Source organism: Rana temporaria, chromosome 1 (assembly GCF_905171775.1).
Source record: "Rana temporaria chromosome 1, aRanTem1.1, whole genome shotgun sequence".
In the NCBI taxonomy this organism is placed as follows: Eukaryota; Metazoa; Chordata; class Amphibia; order Anura; family Ranidae; genus Rana; species Rana temporaria.
The window spans coordinates 585,429,275-585,451,972 of record NC_053489.1 but is presented as its reverse complement, the minus strand read 5'-3'; the positions used below and the strand labels follow the sequence as shown (position 1 = coordinate 585,451,972).

At 42.9% G+C, this 22,698-nt stretch overlaps 1 protein-coding gene across 6 annotated transcripts in view; it reads right to left on the bottom strand.

Moving 5' to 3' along the window:
- ATP8A1 (ATPase phospholipid transporting 8A1) overlaps positions 1-22,698 on the bottom strand; it is a 308,603-nt gene that overhangs the window by 157,432 nt on the left and 128,473 nt on the right. For 3 of the 6 annotated variants that reach the window (XM_040335011.1, XM_040335010.1, XM_040335017.1), the window contains exons 8-10: positions 19,654-19,727; positions 14,780-14,849; positions 13,674-13,801 (exon numbers count right to left, since the gene is read on the bottom strand). In XM_040335011.1, the coding sequence (XP_040190945.1) occupies positions 13,674-13,801; positions 14,780-14,849; positions 19,654-19,727 (272 nt within the window). Of the gene's footprint in view, positions 1-13,673; positions 13,802-14,779; positions 14,850-19,034; positions 19,109-19,653; positions 19,738-22,698 lie in introns of all 6 variants that reach the window. The other 3 variants (XM_040335013.1, XM_040335018.1, XM_040335019.1) reach the window with 3 other exon arrangements.

Sequence of the window (22,698 nt, the reverse complement as noted above, 5' to 3'; positions counted from 1 at the left end):
AGATCTCATCCTACGGGTGCTAACACATCAAGGACCATTTCAACTGACTCCTGAAAGATACTCCGCTTTTCTACGGGTCGTCCAGCTCAAAAAAGATTGGCTGGTTAATACCCGTAGCCACAAGGTTTCCAAATCTGTCTGGGCAGACTTTGGATAGATTTCTTGAGAAAACCTTGGGGCCAGAGCGATCTGGGATATGTGGAGGTGGGTTTGTTAAAGAACCTAAGTGAACAAACAGCATTAAGAAGGCCAAGGAACACACTAGACAAGTCAGGGATAAAGTTGTGGAGAAGTTTAAAGCAGGGTGAGGTTATAAAAAATATCCCAAGCTTTGAACATCTCACGGAGCACTGTTCAATCCATCATCCGAATAATGGAAAGAGTATGGCACAACTGCAAACCTACCAAGACATGACTGACTGTGTATATCGTTGCTTCAATCAGTGTGCCGTTACCGGCAGGTCCCGTGTGCATGTGCAGGAGTGACGTCATCGGGACTTTGATCTAAGGTAATTCACAATGAGCCAGTATGCTATGCTCATTATGCCTTTGTCTTGCAGGGTTTTTTTTTTTTTGTTGATGGGATTTACAACCACTTTAATTGTATTTTATGCTATGAGCAGTATAATTTAATAGCAAGTCAGGTGACTACCAAATTATTTGATACAATGTCTTTTTAAGAGTTTGAATGAACTTTAGATTGCAATAATAAACAGTATGGGACAGATCCACAAAGAAATTACGCTGGCGTATTTACTTATACGCCGGCGTAATTTCAAAATTCCTGCGTCGTATCTTTGTTTTGAATCCTCAAAACAAGATACGATGGCATCTGGGTTAGATCCGACAGGCCTTAGTACGCCGTCGGATCTAAGATGCAATTTTCCGGCGGCCGCTGGGTGGCGTTTACGTTGTAATCCGCGTCGAGTATGCAAATTATCTTTTTCCGACGATCCATGAACGTACGAGCGGCCGTCGCATTCTTTTACGTCGTTTCCGTTCGGCTTTTTCCGGCGTATAGTTAAAGCTGCTATCTGGTGGCGTACTCAATGTTAAGTATGGCCGTCGTTCCCGCATCTAATTTTGAAACTTTTACGTCGTTTGCGCAAGTCGTCCGTGAATAGGGCTGGACGCCATTTACGTTCACGGCGAAAATAGTGACGTCCTTGCGACGTCATTTGGAGCAATGCACCCTGGGAGTTTTGACGGACGGGGCATGCGCAGTTTGTTCGGCGTGGGGACGCGCTTCATTTAAATGAAACACGCCCCCGCAAGAAATACACTATGCCGGCGCAAATACGTTGAGGATTCAAACTTATGCCAAGTAAGTTACGGCGGCGTAGCGTATCTTAGATACGCTGCGCCGATGCAGATCTTTGTGGATCTGCCCCTAAATATACACACACACATACATATACATATATATATATTTACACACACACACACACACACACACACACACACACACACACACACACACACATATATATATATATATATACACACACATACATACATATATACACACACACACGTATGTACCTATTCTCATTCTATTTAATATGGCTGGTTTCATTTAAAGTCCCAACCAATTCCTTTCCTCTCCTGTAACCTATATCAGGGATGGAGGCCTGCCATTTGGCTGTGTTGGGTCACACCCTCCTCCATGTTCATCTAATGTACCATTTCCAGTTTGACCACCACTACACTGTTCATCCAAGGCTAGCGTCAGTGGTGTCCCCACAGTACATGCACATTTCGCTGAATTGTACATTTGTATGCAAAAAAACGAAAAAAAAAAAAAAAAAAAACATTTCAGCGCTCCTGGAGTGCCCTAGAAGAATGGCGGTTCAATGTTTGAGTGGTCGAGCTATTCCAATATACTTTCTAGATAGGCTTGTAAATGATATCAGTTAAAATAAGTCATGTAAATGTGCGGGGGATTTCACCAGCGTTAATGTCTTTTTTTTTTTTTATAACAATGTCAGGAAAGTTTATCATGCATTTCCAGAGTGTCAGCTGGTCTATTTTCAGCCTTGTTAAACCATACTGATACATTATTTATAGATCTCTGGATGAGTGATCAGCAATATCTAGGCCATCTACCATAGAGATCTCTCAAGTCACCTGACATAGTTGAACTTGAAACACAAGTATTCCATTAAATACACTTAAAGCGGTGGTTCCTTAACAGTATAGCATTAAATTCGGCATAGTAGCGCGAGCTACAGTATGCCTGTCTGTATTTTTATATCCCCGTATTCACAGTGCTATTGTACATTGAAGATTCCGTCTGCCGCGGGGAATGGGCGTTCCTATGGAGAGGGAGGATGATTGACGGCCGGCTCTGGCACGTCACGCTCCCCGAAGACAGCCGGAGTAGGTCTCGGCTCTTCACGGCGCCTGCGCACAGGCTATGCGCAGGCGCCGTGAAGAGCCAAGCCTATTTCGGCTATTTCCGGAGAAGCGCGACGTGCCAGGGCCGGCCGTCAATCACCTTCTCTCTCCATAGGAACGCCCATTCCCCGGAATCTTCAATGTACAATAGCACAGTGAGTACGGGGATAAAAAAAAACAGACAGGCATACTGTAGCTCGCGCTACTATGCCGAATTTAATGCTAGAGGATATAGCTTAATATAGGGTGAACCCCCGCTTTAAGCTTTGGACTACTATTCCTTACTGTGACCTGCCCAGTCTGTGTGTAGAAATGTAAATGTCTCATACATTATAAACTTTGAAAATATCAATCCTAATTGAAAAGGTAAGCCTTTTTATTGAACTTGTTTCATCCATCTTATTTTCTGGGCCTGGCCCATTTTGGTGGGCGGAGATGCACATATGTCCATGTGTACCAAGTGGTAATTTATATTTATAACATTTGTTTAACCACTTCCACAACCACAAAGTATGTCATATGACGTCCTGGACTTTGATTGGGGATATCTGAATGATGACTGCAGCTACAGGCATCATCCAGATATCTTTTTCCGAGATTCTGTGCGCCGTAAGAACAATCATAGCGGAAGTTTAGCCGCTTGATTATTACAGGGGGGACGTCCCCTCCTGCTGTTTTCCGTTACTTCTACTGCCTCGCCTCTGCGATCGGCGAACCGAAAAACAAAAATCGGTCGCCGCCAGAAGTGGAGCATAGAGATTTCTGGTGACCAGATGGTCACTAGTCATCTCTATGACCCTCGGAGGCTCAGGCGCAACGTTATGATGCCACGTCCTGGTCGACGAAAGTAAACATGCCAGGGACGAGGCTGGAAAGGCTGAGACAGATTGTTTTTTAATCTCAGCCTTTCCAGCCTGAAGGAGAGATGTGGGGTATTATAGACAAAGAGGACCCGTCGCGCACTATTCCTATTACAAGGCAAGTTTACATTCCTTGTAATAGGAATAAAAGCAATCCAAATTTTTGTTTTGCTTTAAAAAAAGTGTAAAAGTAAAATAAAGAATATAAAAAAAAAAATTTAGAGCGCCCCGTGCGAGCACGCACAGAAGCGAGCGCATACGCAAGTTGCCCCCACATTTGTAAACAGCGTTTAAATCTCAGGTATTACCATATGTGTTAGAGCAAAAGCAACAATTTTAGCCCAAGACCTCCAATGCAACTCTAAATAGGTAACCTGTAAACATTTTGAAAGCTTCGCCTATGGAGATTTTTAAGTACCAAAAGTTTGCTGCATTTCCACGAGTGTGCGCAATTTTAAAGGGCGTCATGTTAGGTATCTATTTACACGGCCTATCATCTTTCAAATTTTTTTTAATTCATATAACTTTATAAACTGCTGCACAACTCCTCTAACATAAAAAGTTGCAACGACAGCCATTTTATTCCCTAGGGTCTAGAAAATAAAAGGATGATTTTTACATGTAGGAGCGAAGTGCCAGAATTGGCCCGAATGGGAAGTGGTTAAAGCGAATTTGAGTATTTGATATTTCTGGAGACGAGTATATAGTCTAAGGGCCCTTTCACACGGAGCGGATCCGTATTGATCCGCCCCGTGTGTCCGTCGGCTCAGTGGGGATCATCCGTAAATCCCCGCTGAGCTATCGGCGGACAGGGCGGTCCCCGCACACTGTGTAGAGACCGCCCTGTCTTTCCTCCGCTCTCCCCGATTTGTTCCGCCAGACGGAAGAAAAATAGGTTATTCTTCCGTCCGAAAAAGTGGATCTTTGCGGACGCGGATGTTTGCGGACGTTAGCTGATGCATCATCCGCTAACGTCTGCAATCCCATAGGGAAGCATTACAAGTCCGTTTACGGACTTGTAAAAAACGGACCGTTTGTCCGTACATGTGAAAGGGCCCTAAGAGTTTGGTCATTTTTTTTTTAAAGGCCCATAAACTCCACTCTGTGTTAGCCTATGTGCCAATGCACACTTGGGCATTTTTTTTGTGTCAATGAGCTCTGAAGTTTATTGGCTTCTTTCTGAATGCCCGAAATTTGCGTTCAAAGTGCAGTTTTTCTATGGGAAAAAATGCCAAATGCCGAAAAACGCTCAAAAACGCTGGCGCCAGCTTTTTTTTATCCATTGAAAAAAAAAAAAGCTACACTGAAAAACTCTGATAAAAGCTATTGCAAAAACACTAAAAAAAATTGCTAGGCTCCCTGCAAAGCTACTGGCGTTTTTTAATAGCTTTTTTTTAGCTTTAGTGTGCATGGAGCCTTAATGTTTTAAAAAAAAAAAACTTGGACATTTATCTGTACAAACATTTCCTAAGGCTCCATGCACACTGAAGCTGATAAACTGTAGTTTATTGGCGTTTTGGCTTTTTTTTTAAAGTCCATAAACTGAACTCTATGTTAGCCTATGTGCCCATGCACAACTGGGCGTTTAGTATTAATGAGCTTTGGAGTTTATTGTTTTTTTTCTGAACGCCCGAAATTTGCGTTCAAAGTGCAGTTTTTTGGCCGGGAAAAAACGCCAAAAAAATGCAAAACGCAGAAAAACGCTTTAAAAACGCTGGCGCCAGCGTTCTTTTGCGTTTTATCCATTGGAGCCTTAAGTTGAGCACAGAGCAGGTAAGTATGACAGGTTTGTTATCTTTAACCACTTCAATACCAGGCACTTACCCCCCCCCTTTCTGCCCAAGCCAATTTTCAGCTTTCTGCGCGGTCGCTGTTTAAATGACAATTGCGTGGTCATGTAACACTTTCATGCTACACTGTACCCAAACACAATTTTTATCATTTGGTTCCCACAAATAGGAGTTTTTATTTTTTTGCTAAATTGAGAAGAAAAAAAAAGGTTTTGCTTTGGTTTCTGCTATAAAATGTTGTAAATAAGTACGTTTTCTGCTTCACTGATGGGCACTGATAAGGCGGCACCACTGAGTGGGCACTAACGGGTACCGATATGCGGCACTGATGGGTATTGATAGGTGGCACTGAAAGGCTGCAAAGATGTGTACTTATGGGTGGCACTGATAGGCATTGCTACGCGACACTGATAGGGATCCCTGGCGGCATGGCAGGCATAGTGGGTGGGCACTGATTGGCAGCTGCCTGGGCACAGATTTGCATTTCCCTGGTGGTTTAGGGGGCATACCTGGTGGTCCAGTGTGGATGGCTATCCTGGTGGTCCTGAACAGAATCCGAGGGGGGGGGGGGCTGCGCTGATAAACAATCAGCACAGATCCCCCTGTCAGGAGAGCAGCCAATTGGCTCTCCTCTACTCGCGTCTGTCAGACGGGAGAGAGGAAAAGCCAACTAACGGCTCTTTGTTTACATCGTGGCTCTATGCCACTTCCGCCGCCTCTTCTGCCCCCCCACTGTCTTCTGGGAGACACACATGTCCCAGAAGACAGCAGGGACCAGTGGAGTCGCGCATGTGCAGTAGGGAACCAGGAAGTGAAGCCGCAACCTGAGAGCCGAGGGACAGAACGACTTTGGGTGCCAACATCGCAGGCTCCCTGGACAGGTAAGTGTCCATATTTTAAAAGTCAGCAGCTGCAGTTTATTATATATATATATATATATATATATATATATATATATATATATATATATATAAATTACACACACACACACACACACATATACATATACATATATACACAGTATATATATATATGCCATCCCATGTAAGAATTGGTACACTGCAATATATTAAAAGTCTGCCTTTGGGTTTATCTATTTTTTTTAGGGCATTCAAAAGTATATAGAAGCTGGAGATTAAGCTAAAACTAGCAAGGCTATAGCATTAAAAGCAGCAATTGATCTCCGCATTCCTTCAATTGAATCACATGTAAGGAATGGCTAGAATTCTGAAAAACCTCAACTAATACAATGCATCGTTTGCTATGAAACCAAACCAGACGACTGTTATATAATATTGCTCAACAAGCGGCTTCAATCAGTCCATGCTGTCCTCACTACCAAGTGAAGGTATGGCTGCTTCACACCACCAGGGGGAGATTTACTAAAACTGGCACAGCAGTTCATATGGTAGTAACCAATCAAGTTCTAGGCTTCATTAAACAATACAGAAAGGTGCACTCGGCTGCAAATACTGTATATACTTGAGTATAAGCCGAGTTTTTCAGCCCATTTTTTAGGCTGAAAATGCCCCCATGGCTTATACTCGAGTGAGCCGTAAAACAGCGTTGGTCTCCTGTGTAATGCAGTCTGTTTGGCCGTCCATTGTAAGAAAGCCCCGCCTCCTCCTCGTCTGTGATAGGTGGAACACGGATACAGTTTCCCAGCAACGTATCAGTGTTCCTCTATCACGGATGGACAAGGAGGCGGGGCTTTGTTTCAATGGACGGCCGAACAGACTGCACTACACAAGAGACACGCAAGCTGTTTTACTGATGAAAGGTACGACTGCAAATGGGCACAGCGAGACTGCAAATGGGCACAGCGAGACTGCGGCTGGGCACAATCACGTACCTGTACGTGTCTCTTTAAGCCCAGCCGTGGGGACCCGCGGACCCGATCGCCGCCGGTGTCCCGCGATCGGTCACTGCAGCTGAAGAACAGAGAGAGGGAGGTGAGTGTAAACACACCTTCCCTGTTCTTCACAGTGGCAATGTCATTGATCGTCTGTTCTCTGATATAGGGAAAGACGATCAATGACGTCACACGTCCAGGCCCGTCCCCCTACAGTTAGAAACACATATGAGGTCACACTTAACCCCTACAGTGCCCCCTAGTGGTTAACTCATAAACTGCAATTGTAATTTTCACAGTAAACAATGCATTTTTATAGCACTTTTTCCTGTGAAAATGACAATGGTCCCAAAAATGTGTCAAAATTGTCCGACGTGTCCGCCATAATGTCACAGTCTAGAAAAAAAAAAACGCTGATCGCCGCCATTAGTAATAAAAAAAAAAAAAATAATTAATAAAAATGCAATAAAACTATCCCCTATTTTGTAGACGCTATAAATTTTGCGCAAACCAATCCATAAAACGCTTATTGCGATTTTTTTTTACCAAAAATATGTACAATACGTATCGGCCTAAACTGAGGGGAATTTTTTTTTTTATAATATATATATATATATATATATATATATATATATATATTTTTTTTTTGTGGGATATTTATTATAGCAAAAAGTTAAAAAAATTTAATTTTTTTCAAAATTGTTGCTCCATTTTTGTTTATAGCGCAAAAAATAAAAACCGCAGAGGCGATCAAATACCACCAAAAGAAAGCTCTATTTGTGTGAAAAAATTTTGTTTGGGAGCCACGTCGCACGACTGCGCAATTGTCAGTTAAAGCGACGCAGTGCCGAATCGCAAAAAGGGGCAAGGTCCATAACCTGCATAATGGTCCGGGTCTTAAGTGGTTAATGAAAGTACCAAACTAATATTATTGAAATATTTAAAGCATGCATGGCAAATTCTGAATTACAACAATCTCCCGATATTGGTCTGTATAAGGATTAGGAGACATAAAATAATTTATCTTCATATCCTGGGCATACTGAATAAAAAATTATGCATTAAAATGACCTCCAGCTTTGCTGAAATTGACGAAGGATTTGGTGAAATGTAATATTTTCTCTTCATATCCCGGCATGCTGACCTTTACAAGACACAGTGCTTCATTTGTTTTATCACAGGCGTGAAATTCAATACTCCATCATAACATTGTCTGGATTAGGAAGGTCTCTGCGATACCATGGAGAGGGATGAGCATGTAAGCCGCCTTATTACACATCATTGGTATGGCCTTGCCAAAAGGTATAGAATAAAGTGTACCCGTCACTGACATAATGTACGGCTTTATGGAAAGTTAAGCAAAGTGGAGCCTCTCTGGTCACAACCATTCTGATTTATTATTTAATAACTCAACAAGTACGCTGTATAAAAGACAGAATACAGTTCACAAGGAACAGGTAAGGGCTAGGCAATGGCAACACTATGGGCATGGAATGATTTTGCAGATACATTATAAAAGAAGTGGCAGCAAGAGAAGGAATGGAAAAACAGATATGTAGCTGATGGGGCAATGAGCAGGAAGAAATGACATGCAGCAGAGAAAGGAACAGGCAAACAAAAAAAATGAAGTTGGGGTGTGATCGATCAGATGGAGTCGGTGCTGTTGCCGTATACTGAAGGGATAATATTATACAGTAAAACCTTGGATTGCGAACTTAATTCGTTCCAGAAACATGCTTGTAATCCAAAGCACTTGTATAGCAAAGCAAAATTTCCCACAATAATGCAAATTCAAATGATTCGTTACACAACCATTTATTCATAAGTCCTTCAGTTAATAGTCCATATAAAAAGATGATAGCAATATGATAAGTTGTGTAATCATAAAATGTCCATCCACAAATGGAAGCTTCCCCAAGGGGATTAGAAGCAAAATCCAGCAGGAGCTTCAGAGTATAAAAGAGAAGGGAGGCATCTCTAAGTGTAGCAATATGGTTACATTTAATGAAGGTACAACATTTAGCAACTCACATGGTTGATGATTAACCACTTCCATACAGGGCATTTTCACCCCCTTCCTGCCCAGACCAATTTTTAGTTTTTGAATGACAATTGTGCGGTCATGCAACTCTGTACCCAAATAAAATCTTTATGTTTTTCCCCCCACAAATAGAGCTTTCGTTTGGTGGTATTTGATATCTCTGGGTTTTTATTTTTTGCGCTATAAACAAAAGACGAGCAACAATTTTGAAACACCATATTTTTTACTTTGAGTTAATTAACATTTTTTTTTTTTTTTTTTAACATTTTTTTCCTCTGTCTAGACCGATACGTATTCTTCTACATATTTTTGGTAAAAAAAAAAATCAATAAGTGTATATTGGTTTGCGCAAAAGTTATAGCGTCTACAAAATAGGGGACAGATTTATGGCTTTTTTTTTACTAGTAATGGCGGCGATCTGCGATTTTTATTGTGACCGTGACATTGCGGCGGACATAAGCGGACACTGTGGACACGTTTTTGGGAGCAATCACATTTATACAGCAATTAGTGCTATAAAACTGCACCGATTACTGTGTAAATGTGACTGGCAGGGAAGGGGTTAACACTAGGGGGCGCTGAAGGGGTTAATATGTTCCCTGGAAGTGATTCTTACAGTAGGGGGAGGGGGACTCACAAGGGGAAGAGACCGATCTGTGTTCCTCTGTACTGGGAACACACATTGGTCTCCTCACCTCTGACAGGAGGTGGATCTGTGCGTTTACACACACAGATCCACACTCCTGCTGTGATTGCCGGCAATCGCGGGTGCCCGGGGGACATCACGGCCGCTGGGGTCTGGCACCGGGTCGCCAACGATGCCGTGGGCGCGCACGCCCCCTATCGGCCGCGATGCAAAGGACGTCATAGCACGTCCACTCTGAGGGAGAGACAGTTCCTGCCAACGTCATATTACTATGGCTCGATAGGGAACTGGTTAAAAGAGACACATCTAAGTAGGCAGGCATCCAGGGTAAAGCGATCCACATAGATCGTCATCCTCACCAGAAAGTAAAAATACAGTATATTAGATGGAGGCCAGAAAGGTTTCCATGAAGGCAGTGGCGGAATTATCGGGGTCGCCACAGTCGCACTTGCGACTGGGCCCTGCAGATCCGCCACCTCAGGGGGGCCCAGTGCGAGGGGCCGTCAATATGGCTTTGCTGACTACTGGGAGGCCCGCCGCAGCCGCGCCGCCTGCCCGTTCGTTCCGCCGCGGGGAGGGGGGCTTTCGCCCGCTGAGCGGAGAGAACACTGGCTGAGAGAGACTCTGCACAGTCCCGCCCGCCTATCGAGAGAGAGAGAGAGAGAGAGAGAGAGAGAGAGAGAGACACAGACACACACTGTAGGGAGGCGGGGCGGACACTGAAAAATGAAGTCAGCTGACACCAATCGAGTGGAGGGGAGGTGCTCTCCCCATGAGGAAAGGTACAGTGACGGAAGTAAGTGATGGATTGCAGTGCAATCGATCCATCCAAACCTCCACCACTTCTGCTTCTTACTGATCCCATCCCTACCCCCATCACTTCTACAACAGAGGTGATGGGGGGGATAGGGATGAGATCAGTGGGGGGGGGATAGGGATGAGATCAGTAAGAGGTAAAGGGGGTGGTGGTGGGAGAGGATGGCACCACCGCTGCCACCCACCCACATACCACCGCTGCCACCCCCCCCCTCCCCAAGTACCACCGATTTCACCCCCCCCAAGTACCACCGCTGCCACCCCCTCAACATCACTGTTGCCACCCCCTCAAGTACCACCGCTACCACCCCCCCTCAATTATCACCACTGCCACCCCCTCAACATCACCACTGCCACCCCCCCTCAACTACCGCCGTTCCTGCCTCCCTAAAAAAAAAAAAAAAATCATGATTTTGGGGGGGGGGGGGGGGGGGGCCCTATGTGATTTCTTGCACCGGGGCCCTAAAGTTTCTAGTTACGCCTCTGCATGAAGGGATACAGTTTCACGGATTGCCTAAAGACTGATGAAGTAGAAGATAGAAGGGAGTCCCAGAGGATGAAGAAATCCTGGGCGTGAGCATGGGAGGAGGTGATGAGGGAGCCATAGAGTCAGAGGTCCAGGGAAGAGTGGAGCGGGGAGTGTGGGTCCTATTTTGAGACAAGGTTGGTGACGTAAACTAGTGGATGGCTTTATATGGTGGTGTATTTTAAATTGAATTCGCTGAGTGAGTGGAAGCCAGTGGAAGGATTGGCAAAGAGGTGGCGGGCACTGAACGGCTGATAAGGTACATTAGACACTATAGACGATTCATCATAGAAAAAAAGGGGTTAGCCTGTGTAAAAGGCAGGCCACTGAGGTGGGAGTTGCAACAGTCAAGGTGAGAGATAACCAAGAGTGAATTAGTAGCTTGGTGGTCTCATTGCTTATGAAGGGGGTATTTTATAAATGATACAGAGGTGAAGGCAGCAAGATTTAGACAGTGAGTGGGAGTGAAAGAAACAAGAATTACACCTAGCACTTGCACAGATACGCTCTCTCGATTGAAAAGTCCAAGGAGATGAAATATATGAAGGATGCGGCAAGCTCAAAGAGAAGTGACAAAGTGCGCAGAGCAAGGAGAGGCTTAGGGCAGGGTGCACTGAAGCTGTACAGAGTGCTTGATATACTGCGGACTTCACAGTTCACGTAATCTGGGGATGGACAGTTTAAACTAAGTACCAGAAATCCAATGGGATCTATTCTGTCACAAAACTTGCAAAAAACGGTATATAAAAGCTATATTTGAGGAGTTCTATGGTCATAGCATACAAACAGCTGTTTGTGACAATCCAATATTACACTTTATACAGAATAGCTCATTTGCGGATTTATGGTGCTCATTTGAAAAAGGTTATCAGAGCAGTAATGAGCGGTCTTCTTGGGCAGGCATCACTCTAGAGGAGCGTGTAGAAGAAATGCTCAGAAATCAAACTTAGAGGTGTGTTGTAATGTGACAAGAAAACAAACAGGGTTCTGGGGTTTAGCATATGTACCTTTTGACTAAAATCCAACACAGCTAAACCGAATGCTCCCTTTATAGTTAATTTGGTTGAAAAAAAAAAGACACGTCCCACATATTTACAATCCTATACCCACAGTTGATCCAGAGGGAGGCAAACATCCTTCCTGATCCAACAGGCAATTGGATATTCCCTGGATAAACTTTATCTATAAATATTAGTATCCAGTTATATTATGTGCATTTAGGAAAAAATCCAGGCTTTTTTTTAAAGCAATCTACTGAGCTGGACAGAACCAGCTCATGAGAGAATCCATTCCACAGCTCTTGCTGTGAAGAAGCCTTTCTGTATCTGGAGAGCAAATATTTTTTAACTCCACACCAAGTTCACTACATGGACCACTTATGTATTTATACATGTTGGTGATATCCCCCCGTAATCTCTTCTCCAGAGAGAATAAATTCAGTTCCTCTAATCTTTCCTTATAGTTAAACAACTCCATGCCTCTTATCCGTTTGGTTGCACTTCTCTGCACTTTCTCCAGTTCCCCGATATCCTTTTGAGAACTGGTGCCCAAAACCGATATGAATATTCCAGATGAGGTCTTGCTAAAAATTTGTACTGGGGCAAAATTATCTCTCTTTGGCCCCCGAGAGGTATTCCCGAGTCTGGCTCGGGGTGGAATTTCAGCACCAATAGCGGTAACCCCGAGCCAGACTCTGGATCACATCGCAATATCCACAGGCAGAGGTTACTTACCTTGTCCCTGGATCCTGCGATACCTCCCCGCTGTGTGATTGAGCTGTGTCTCCTCGCTCGATTCACACAGTGCCGAGTGCCGCCGAGCTCCGTTCCCTGCGACGTTATGATGCAAGGGGACGGAGATCTGCGCCAAATTCAAAAAAGTAAATACACACAATACATACAGCATACTGTAATCTTATAGAAAAAAGTGTCCCTTTCCATCAAAAGTGGTTTTAGAGCAGCTAGAAAACTTTGGAAAAATTTAGCGATAGCGATTTGTGGGGAAATTCGTCAAACAATAAAAAGTAATGACAGCGACAATTCTGCAACTGAGCAAATTTCAGTGTTTTTTATTTGATTGCATTATTGAATCATTTTTATTATAATTACATTATTATTTGTTATAATTATTTATAGTTATTTATTATATTATAATTTAGGATTTTGTTTTTCAAACTTTATCATACCCGGGATGTCTACTAGACTCTTGTTTGGACAGATTTAAGTGAGTTATTCCTAAGAATTACAGGCCTACAATATAAACCGCCAAATTTCCATGCAAAATAATTGTACTGCTTTCAGCACCAAAAATCTGACATAATCATACCGCCAGGGAGGTTAATACAAGAAAGGATTTTGCTTGCGTTGGAAACTAGTGCTTGGCATTGCTATTATTAGGCTTAATCTATCAGAACACCCAGATCCTTCTCCGCCATTGATTCCCCCCGTTATACTCCCCCTAGTATGTATGATACATGCATATCTTTACATTTAGAACATTAAACCTCATTTGCCACATAGTTGCCCATTTAAACAGTGTATGGAGGACAGCTAGTAAATTGGAGACATCCTGTAAGGACGTTATTCCACTGCATTGTTTGGTGTCATCTGCAAAGAATGAAATGCTACTTTTAATCCCAAACCCAAAATCATTTATAAATATATTAAAAAACAATATATTCTCATATATACACACACACATAGAGCTAGGATTAATGTTATGTTGTCAGCAAGTTTAAGTACAAACCCGTGTCCATCCAGTCGGATGTTTCCATTAAAATCATAAAGATGTCTGTTTGGGCTTTCACATTCAATTTTTCCAGACAAACTCATCAGCGTGCCAATGTCCTTCATGTCTGTGGTCAGCGACAGACCCTGAAGAAAGAATATTATGAAGAAAGTCAAACATTTTATTCAAAGAACAATTTCTATCCAATTGTCCTTAAAAGAGGATTAGCTAATTGAGAAATTTGTTCAGCGGTCACAGAAGTCTTGTCAGTCAGTATAGTCTGTAGAATCGAGCAGTACAGAGCGCAGACTGGCTGCTAGATTGAAGAACTAGTGATATAATTAAAATGCAACTAATTAAGTTTTTATTTTTCCCTGAAAGGGCAGAGCACTTAATCTGTAGTCCTGACATTGCGAATTGTGCCCCCCCCCCCCCCCCCTCAAAGCACTCAAAGTGGCCACACATGTCACAACACTTTGTGCAACCTCTTCACAGTTTCCTTAAAGTGATTGTAAAGGCAGGTTGGTTTATCATCTTATGGCATTATATGCATTAATATAAAAACCCTTCTGTGTGCAGCAGCCCCCCTAATACTTACCTGAGCACCATCTTTCGCCAGCGATGTGAACCAGTGCCTCGGCCGCCCAGGACTCTCCCTCCTGATTGGCTGAGACACAGCAGCGGCACCATTGGCTCCTGCTGCTGTCAAAGCCAGTAGGTCAACCAGGAGTGAGAGGGGGGCGAGGCCGAATCTTGGCTCCGTGTCTAAATGAATACATGAAGGGTCGGGTGCCCCCATAGAAAGCTGCTCGCTGTGGGGGTACTCAATGGGAAGGAGGGGCTAGGAGCGGCGAAGAGGGACCCGAGATGAGGAGGTTTCAGGCTGCTCTGTGCAAAACCATTACACAGAGCAGGTAAGGTTGACATGTTTGTAATTTTTAAAGAAAAAAAACAAACACAAGACTTTAGTATCACTTTGAGATTTACCACAACCTTGTAATGTTAGGGCCTAGCTAACTGAAAATCTCACCGAAACGAAAATATACGAATGGGCAGTACTGATTATTTTTGCCTATTTAAAATGTGCATATTTTTAAAGCAATATATGGCAAATCTCTACTTACCTGGCGGATCTTGAGGTTAGTCTCCCCATCTAAGTTAGAGGTTTCAATGTAGCACATGGCTTGAGGCTCACTATGGTGGAAGAAGCAAGCACAGACTACAATTAGCACATGGTAAGAAAATACACACAACACACAACAAACACACAAACTTTAGAAAAACTAAAACAAAATGAGTTAACCACACTGTATATTCAAATATTTAAGACTTGCAGTGTTCAAAAAAAAACTGCAACAAGTAAACTACAAACAGTGCAGAAAACTGGATTTAAGAAAATAATTCAAAAGATAAGGGAACCAAGTAAGGTTTGATTAGCTTGTTCATCTTTTTAAGCAATCTAAATCAGATAAAATATCTAGTGTGGCTTTAGGAACTTAACAGGCCACCATTGTATACTTATTTTAGAAAGGTTTACAGGGATAAATGCAGCAAAATTTACCTTTCAACACCGGAGAACAGTCACCATGCATTGAGGGGTCATAGTGCATACAAATAAACGTTTGCTCTTTGTTAGCGGCATGCACTCAAATAAAGCTCTTCATGCCAAAAATAAATAAAAATTCCCAATCACTTATGCACATTTACTACTTTTAAGTTAACAAAATGTGCAGCAAAAGTAATAATCAGTCTGAATTTTAAACAACAAAAAACAAGACTAGAAAGGTTAGTGAAAACCAGAAAATAAGCAGTGAGAATTAGAAGAAGCCAAGTACCAGATCATGGACAAGTGCAGAGCCATGCAAATGAGAAGTGCCATCAACTAAAATCAATTTTCGTACAACATGCTATGGATGTAAACAGTCACGGCATTGTGTGCAAGGGATCCTCTACATTGGGAATTACACCAAGGTTCTGGTTCAGTTTTAGACAATGTATTCTACTGTACAATTGAATAGACATCCAAAGCTGTACGTTTTTATTCTCCAAGTTTGGGGTAATAGATGATATCATGTGAGCCATCCATAAAATTAGGGAAGAATTGGATTTTAAACAAACATGTTTCTAAAGGCAAGGGCTTTGTGTTCTCGAATGTTTGAATATCTTTGTTTCTGAGGCTGATCTTTAAAATAGGTGATCTCCGAAACCAGCCAATCAGAATAGTCCTCTGTGTCCATCTTGGCTTTGGATCACTGGAAGTCAGCAGAGCACAAAGCTATCATTATAGCTAAAATGTAGAAAAGAACATTTTCAGAATCAATTTTATTTTCCCTATTCAGACCTGCTCAGCTGACATGTAGTGCCCAAACATGCACACTTTTTTGGCTATGCTCACATACTGTAGATCAGGGAAATGCAATTAGCAGACCTCCAGCTGTTGCAGAACTACAAGTCCCATGAGGCATAGCAAGACTGACAGCCACAAGCATTACACCCAGAGGCATGATGGGACTTATAGTTTTGCAACAGCTGGAGGTCCGCTAATTGCATATCCCTGCTGTAGATGGATGTAAAAAAGCCATTTTCCTTGGCATGTGCTAGCCAAGAATAAATAATAGTCTGCCTAAGAGAAGTCTGCTAAGAGAAGCTATATAAAAAACAAAAGACTGCGACTTCATCTAGGTGTAGCAATTAAAAAGAGGAAGAAAACACACAAAAGGGCAATCACTAGTTCAAAGTGGGTCAAGGCTCGTCATAAACCCATATAGACCTCCGTAGGATCGCTGTGAGGCTGCAGAGCTCGGCAAGCAAGCGGCTGAATGAAGCAGAGTTCATGGTGGAAGTACAGCTATCAGGCTTCAGGCTGGAACATAGGCAACAGTGGCTTCTAGGTGTAGCAAGATGGCTGCAGCTCCAATCAGCACCACTCTTGGCTGGGTGATGGCGACAAGAAATGGAGGGGGCATGGCTACATGTTTTAGGGCCACAGGACTACCCCTTTATCAAACCACAGGACTCATCCTATGGTTTGCTAAAGGGGAAGTCCTGTTGCCCAGAAAAATGTAGCCACGCCCCCTTCACTTTCTGTCACCATCACCCAGCTGAGGTGCTGATTGGAAGCCTGTGCTGCTTATGTTCCATCCTGAAGCCTGACAGCTGTACTTCAACCAAGAACTCTGCATCATTGCCTGCCGAGCTCTGCAGCCTCACTGTGACCCTATGGTGGTCTATATTCCTTCATGACAAGCCTTAATCCACTTAACTAGTGAGTGCATTTTTATTGTCTTTTTTACTTTTTAATTGCTACACCAAGCTGGAGGTAGGTGCACTATTGTGTTTTATATATGTGCAAACACGGGCCTAGAACCACCTGCCAAGCACTGAATTTATGTGCCTAACTGAATGTACCTACAAGCAGGGAAGCTACACTTGGATGCACCATCAACTGCAGTTTCCTAGACTTCATGGTCCAGTGGCCTTTGCAAATACCAAACTTTGCATGGTTAGCAATGTTTTCTTGTAAGTGGGGGGGAAAAACCTTTAACAGTATTACCTATGTCACTATTTAGATTACTAGTGTTAATCACCAGGCAGGTTCCAATAAAATTGGGCAATAGGAATATATAGCATTGGCTACACCCACTTGTAGAATATGGTGCATGTCAAAGCCAAGTTAATTTACATAAGCAGACATGGGGAGAACTGTGGCCCAGATTAAAAATGGCTTAGAGGCAACAAAACAGGTGACAGGAAGGGGGGACAGCTGCTCCATTTCTTTTTGTAAATGAAAATAATGCAGCTTGTCAGGTGAACCAAATCTTAAATAATTGTATAGAGCTCACACTTTTGATGAAGTCAATACTTCGCACAGATCTTCTCTAAGCATTTAAAGACAGGAGTAGTTTTCCTAAAACTCTTACGGTAACTAGCCACACACTATACACTTTAATTGTCCCTTAATTGTCCCTTCCATCCAACACCAACTCTAAGGCTGCTTTCACATTGCAGCGTGGAGCCGCGGTGACGGTATAGCCGCGCTATTTGTAGCGCGGCTATACCGTCGTGTTTACCGCGATATTCGGGCGCTAGCGGTGAGGTTTTAACCCCCGCTACCGGCCGAAAAAGGGTTAATACCGCCCGCGTTGCGGGCGGTATTACCGCGCTTTCCCATTGATTTCAATGGGAAGGCGCGGTATAGGAGCAGTGAACACACCGCTCCTATACCGCGGTAAAGATGCGGCTAGCAGGACTTTTGGAGCAGTCCTGCTAGCGCACCGCTTCAGTGTGAAAGCCTTCGGGCTTTCACATTGAACACTACAGGGCATGATTTTTCATGCGGTATAGCAGCACTATTTTTAGCGCTGTACCGCATGAAAAACGCCCCAATGTGAAAGGGGCCTAAGACCCCTTTTACACTGGGTCTCTTTGCAGGTGCTATAACGCTACAAATAGTGCCTGCAAAGTGACCTGAAGCGACCCAGAGGGCTTTAACACTGGAGCGGTGTGCTAGCAGGACGGTAAAAAAAAAGTCCTGCTAGCAGCATCTTTGGAGCGGTGTGTATACCGCTCTTCCACTGCACCTACTCATTGAAATCAATTGGCACCGCGGCTATACCGCCGACAAAGCGCCTTTGCAATGGTTTTAACCCTTTCTTGGTCGCTAGTGAGAGGGTAAAGTCGCCCTGCTAGAGACCGAATAGCGTAGCGAAATTGATGGTAAAGTGCCGCTAAAAATAGCGGCGCTTTACTGCCGATGCCGCCCTCCGCCCCAGTGTGACCAACTATGTAATGTGTATGCCTGCACATTGGATATAAACTGAATCAAATTTATGCAAAAATGTATAAGAACGAACCGGGACGGCCGCACTTCAAAAATAAAAAGGAGTTCCTTTTAAAAGGGCTAACGCGTTTCACACTCATACAGCGCTTATTCATGAATAAGCACTGTATGAGAGTGAAACGCGTTAGCCCTTTTTCCTGATTTTTTGCTGTGACATCCATGTTGTGACCAGTTTTTATTAAAAGGAACAAATTTTTATTTTTGGAGTGCGGCCGTCCCGGTTCTTTCTTATACATTTTTGCATACTATTGCAGCGCCTGCACCCAAGTGTTTGGACTCCACTTTGCAGTTCTCTGGGACCTCTGAGCAGTAAACTTTCTTTCTTTTGAATCAAATTTATACTTATATTTGAACTCCTATAACAATTTTAAACTTGTAAATTTAAATGTAAATTTTAAGGCGATTTCATACTCGGTGTAATCAGATTGTAAAGGTGTATGGTTTAAAGTGGTATGGTCAAGTATGAGATTTTTGTGTAAAGTAGGTGGTAGAGGTGTAGCAGGACCCATTTGCACAGTCTGCCCCAGCATTTCTCTGACCTGGATGAAAGACTGAGGAGGTCAGCTGGGAGATGTTCCCCATTGGTCACTTTCACTATCTCCCCTATAGCCACCTATGTATCCCAAGACGAACATGATCAGAATGGAAATCAATGGGAAACAAAGGAGACAGACAGAGACAAAAATTGAAATATTAACTTGGGAGGAAATTTGTAAGTTAAGAAATAAAGAGACTGATGTTTCCATCCACTGTTTGTAACTGGGTCATAAATGTAAAAGGACCGGATTAAAAAAAATTATAGGAAAACGTAACCGAGACGCAAGAATGACTACATTTTAACATTGTTAAGCTAGCTGGACTTCCTTTTTAAATTCTTTAACCAATATAAATTACACAGAAATTGAATTTAAATGAAAAATACAGACCCAGTTATAAAGCAGATTCTGAAAACATGCATATTATTCGGATGGGTTGAATAGAAGAACTTCAAGGAAATAAAGAAAAACAGTATATGATTCAGAATTCCAGAAAGAAAGGTTTGCCACAGTCCAATCTGGCTGCCATGCTCAGTTTTTCCCTATTTCCTTGCAATAATGGAAGTCAAAACAGGGTAGAGAAACCAGACTTTATAGTGTTACCAACAACAGGCATCTCTACCTTGATGAGAGCAGAATAGTGTCAGCGGGTATATACTCTGTGCCATTTATTTTAACTATATCTCCAACATTTACCTGAAAGAAACTGTGAACTGGTTAAGAGTCTGTAAAAAGCATGCTAGAAGCAAAAGCATTAAAACACATGCACTAGTAATACATCTGAGCACACAGGAATATACAGAGAGAGCACTGGGATTGTTTGTATAGTAAGTGGTACACCATAATTACAAAAACCTTTGAGAAAACAAGACCACAAATCCTCATCTTATGGGGCAATGCAACAGAAATCCAGCAAACAGGAAAAGGTGAAGCAGGATACGGCTGTAGAAAAAAACATTATATTACCAAAAGTATTGGGACACCTACTTTTACACACACAGGGGCAGATCCTCGTACAGCGGCGCATTTATGCGCCGGGCGTAGCGTATCTAAGATACACTAAGCCGCCGTAACTTACTTTTTTTTCTTCAAATCCAGGAAGAATGCGCACCGTAAGTTACAGCGGGGTAGTGTATCTTTGCCGGCGTAATGGCGCCTAATTCAAATGGATGTAATGGGGGCGTGTTTTATGTTAATACGTCGTGACCCAACGTAAATGATTTTTTTTTTTTTAACTGCGCATGCGCCGTCCGTGGGGGGTATCCCAGTGCGCATGCTCGAAATTAACCCGGAAAAAGCCAATGCTTCCGACTGTGACGTAATTCCTATTCGCGAACGACTCAGTAAATAGCCAATTTACATACTCGACGCAGAAATCGACAGAACGCCACCTAGCAGCCGCCAAAATATTGCATCTAAGATCCGACGGCATACTAAGACTTACGCCTGTCGGATCGATCCCAGATGCCGTCGTATCTTGTTTTGTGGATACAAAACAAAGATACGACTCGGAAAATTTAAAATTACGCTGGCGTATCAAGAGATACGCTGGCGTAATGCTTTTGTGGATCTGCCCCACAAACTTTAATGGCATCCCAGTCTTAGTCCGTAGGGTTCAATACCGAGTTGGCCCACCCTTTGCAGCTATACCAGCATTAACTCTTCTGGGAAGGCTGTCCACAAGGTTTAGGAGTGTCTATGGGAATGTTCGACCATTCTTCTAGAAGCATATTTGTGAGGCACTGATGTGGACAAGGCCTGGCTCGAAGTCTTGGATTGAGTTTTGCTCCAATTCATCCCAAAGATGTTCTGTTGGGTTGAGGTCAAAACTCTGTGCAGGCCAGTCACGTTCCTCCACCCAAAACTCACTCATCCATGTCTTTATGGACCTTGCTTTGTACACTGGTCCAAATCATTTGGTGGAGGGAAGATTATGGTTTGGGGTTGTTTTTCAGGGGTTGGGCTTGGCCCCTTAGTTCTAGTGAAGGGAACTCTTAAGGCATCAGCATACCAAGACATTTTGGACAATTTCATGCTCCCAACTTTGTGGGAACAGTTTGAGGATTGCCCCTTCCTGTTCCAGCATGACTGAGCACCAGTGTACAGAGCAAGGTCCATAAAGACATGGATGAGCAAGTTTGAGGTGGAGGAGCTTGACTGGCCTGCACAGAGTTCATGACCTCAACCCGATAGAACAACTTTGGGATGAAATAGAACGGAGACTGCGAGTCAGGCCTTCTCGTTCCACCTCACAAATGTGCTTCTAGAAGAATAGTCAAACATTCCAATAGACACTCCTAAATCTTGTGGACAGCCTTCCCAGAGGAGTTGAAACTGTAATGCCCTGTACACACGATCAGATATCTGATGGAATCTAATCCGATGGATTTTTTCATCAGATATCCGATGAAGCTGACTTTCATCAGTTTTGCCTACACACCATCGGTTAAAAAGCCGATGGTGTCCAACGCGGTGACGTAAAACACAGCGACGTGCAGAGAAAAATGAAGTCCAATGCTTCCGAGCATGCGTCGACTTGATTCTGAGCATGTGTGGATTTTTGACGATCGTTTTTTTCTATCGGGTGTTTAACCATAATAAAAATTTAAAAACAGGTTCTATTTTTTTTTCACCGATGGATAAAAAACGATGGGGCCCACACACACACACAATCGGTTCGTCCGATGAAAACTGTCCATTTTCATCAGACGAACCGATCGTGTGTACAGGGCTTTATAGCGGCAAAGGGTGGGCCAACTCAATATTGAACCCTACGGGCTAAGGCTTGGATGCCATTAAAGTTTATGTGCGTGTAAAAGGTATGTGTCCCAATACTTTTGGTATTATAGTGTATATCTCTATTCCACCAATACGACTGAAAGCCCTTGGCCAAACAGCTTCCAGCTCACATTTTGTCTTTACCAAGGTTCTGGACCCATAAAAGTCTATGGGGATATCTCAGACACCCAGAAGAAATGATGGTACAGGTGGTCAGTTAGATTTATTTTCAAATCCCTATCCTGGGTGTCCAGTCACACCCCAGTTCTTACGCTACCACATGCTTTTTTTTTTTACAACACTTTTTTTTCACTGTTTTGCAAAGCATTTGATAAATAATTTTCTGTGAAAAAACATGTAACTGGCACCATTAAAAAGCAAGGCTCTATGCCCTGTCCTTGCTTCGGGGTTGTGCTGAAGTGCTGTAAAGGAGCACTAGATTTATGTTTGTAGAGCCAATAGATTATACAGCGCATTACAAAAACCATTTAGCCCCAGTTCACACTATGAATCGCACAAGATTGAGCTGTGCAATTTGCATGCGATTTAGTGCGGCGCGATTTGAGCTCACTCATTTACTTTTAGAAACGTGCTGCAACTTGACATTTAGGGACAACAGGTTTACTTTGTGTATACAGATGTAGAGAATTATATATATATATATATATATATATATATATATATATATATTATATATATATACACACATACACACACACATATATACCTACATACATACACACACACACACACACACACACACACACACACACATATATACATACAGGCCACTTTTAGGTACACCTGTTCAATTGCTTGGTAACACAAATTGCTAATCAGCCAATCACATGGCAACAACTCAATGCAGTGAAGGCAACTTGCTGAAGTT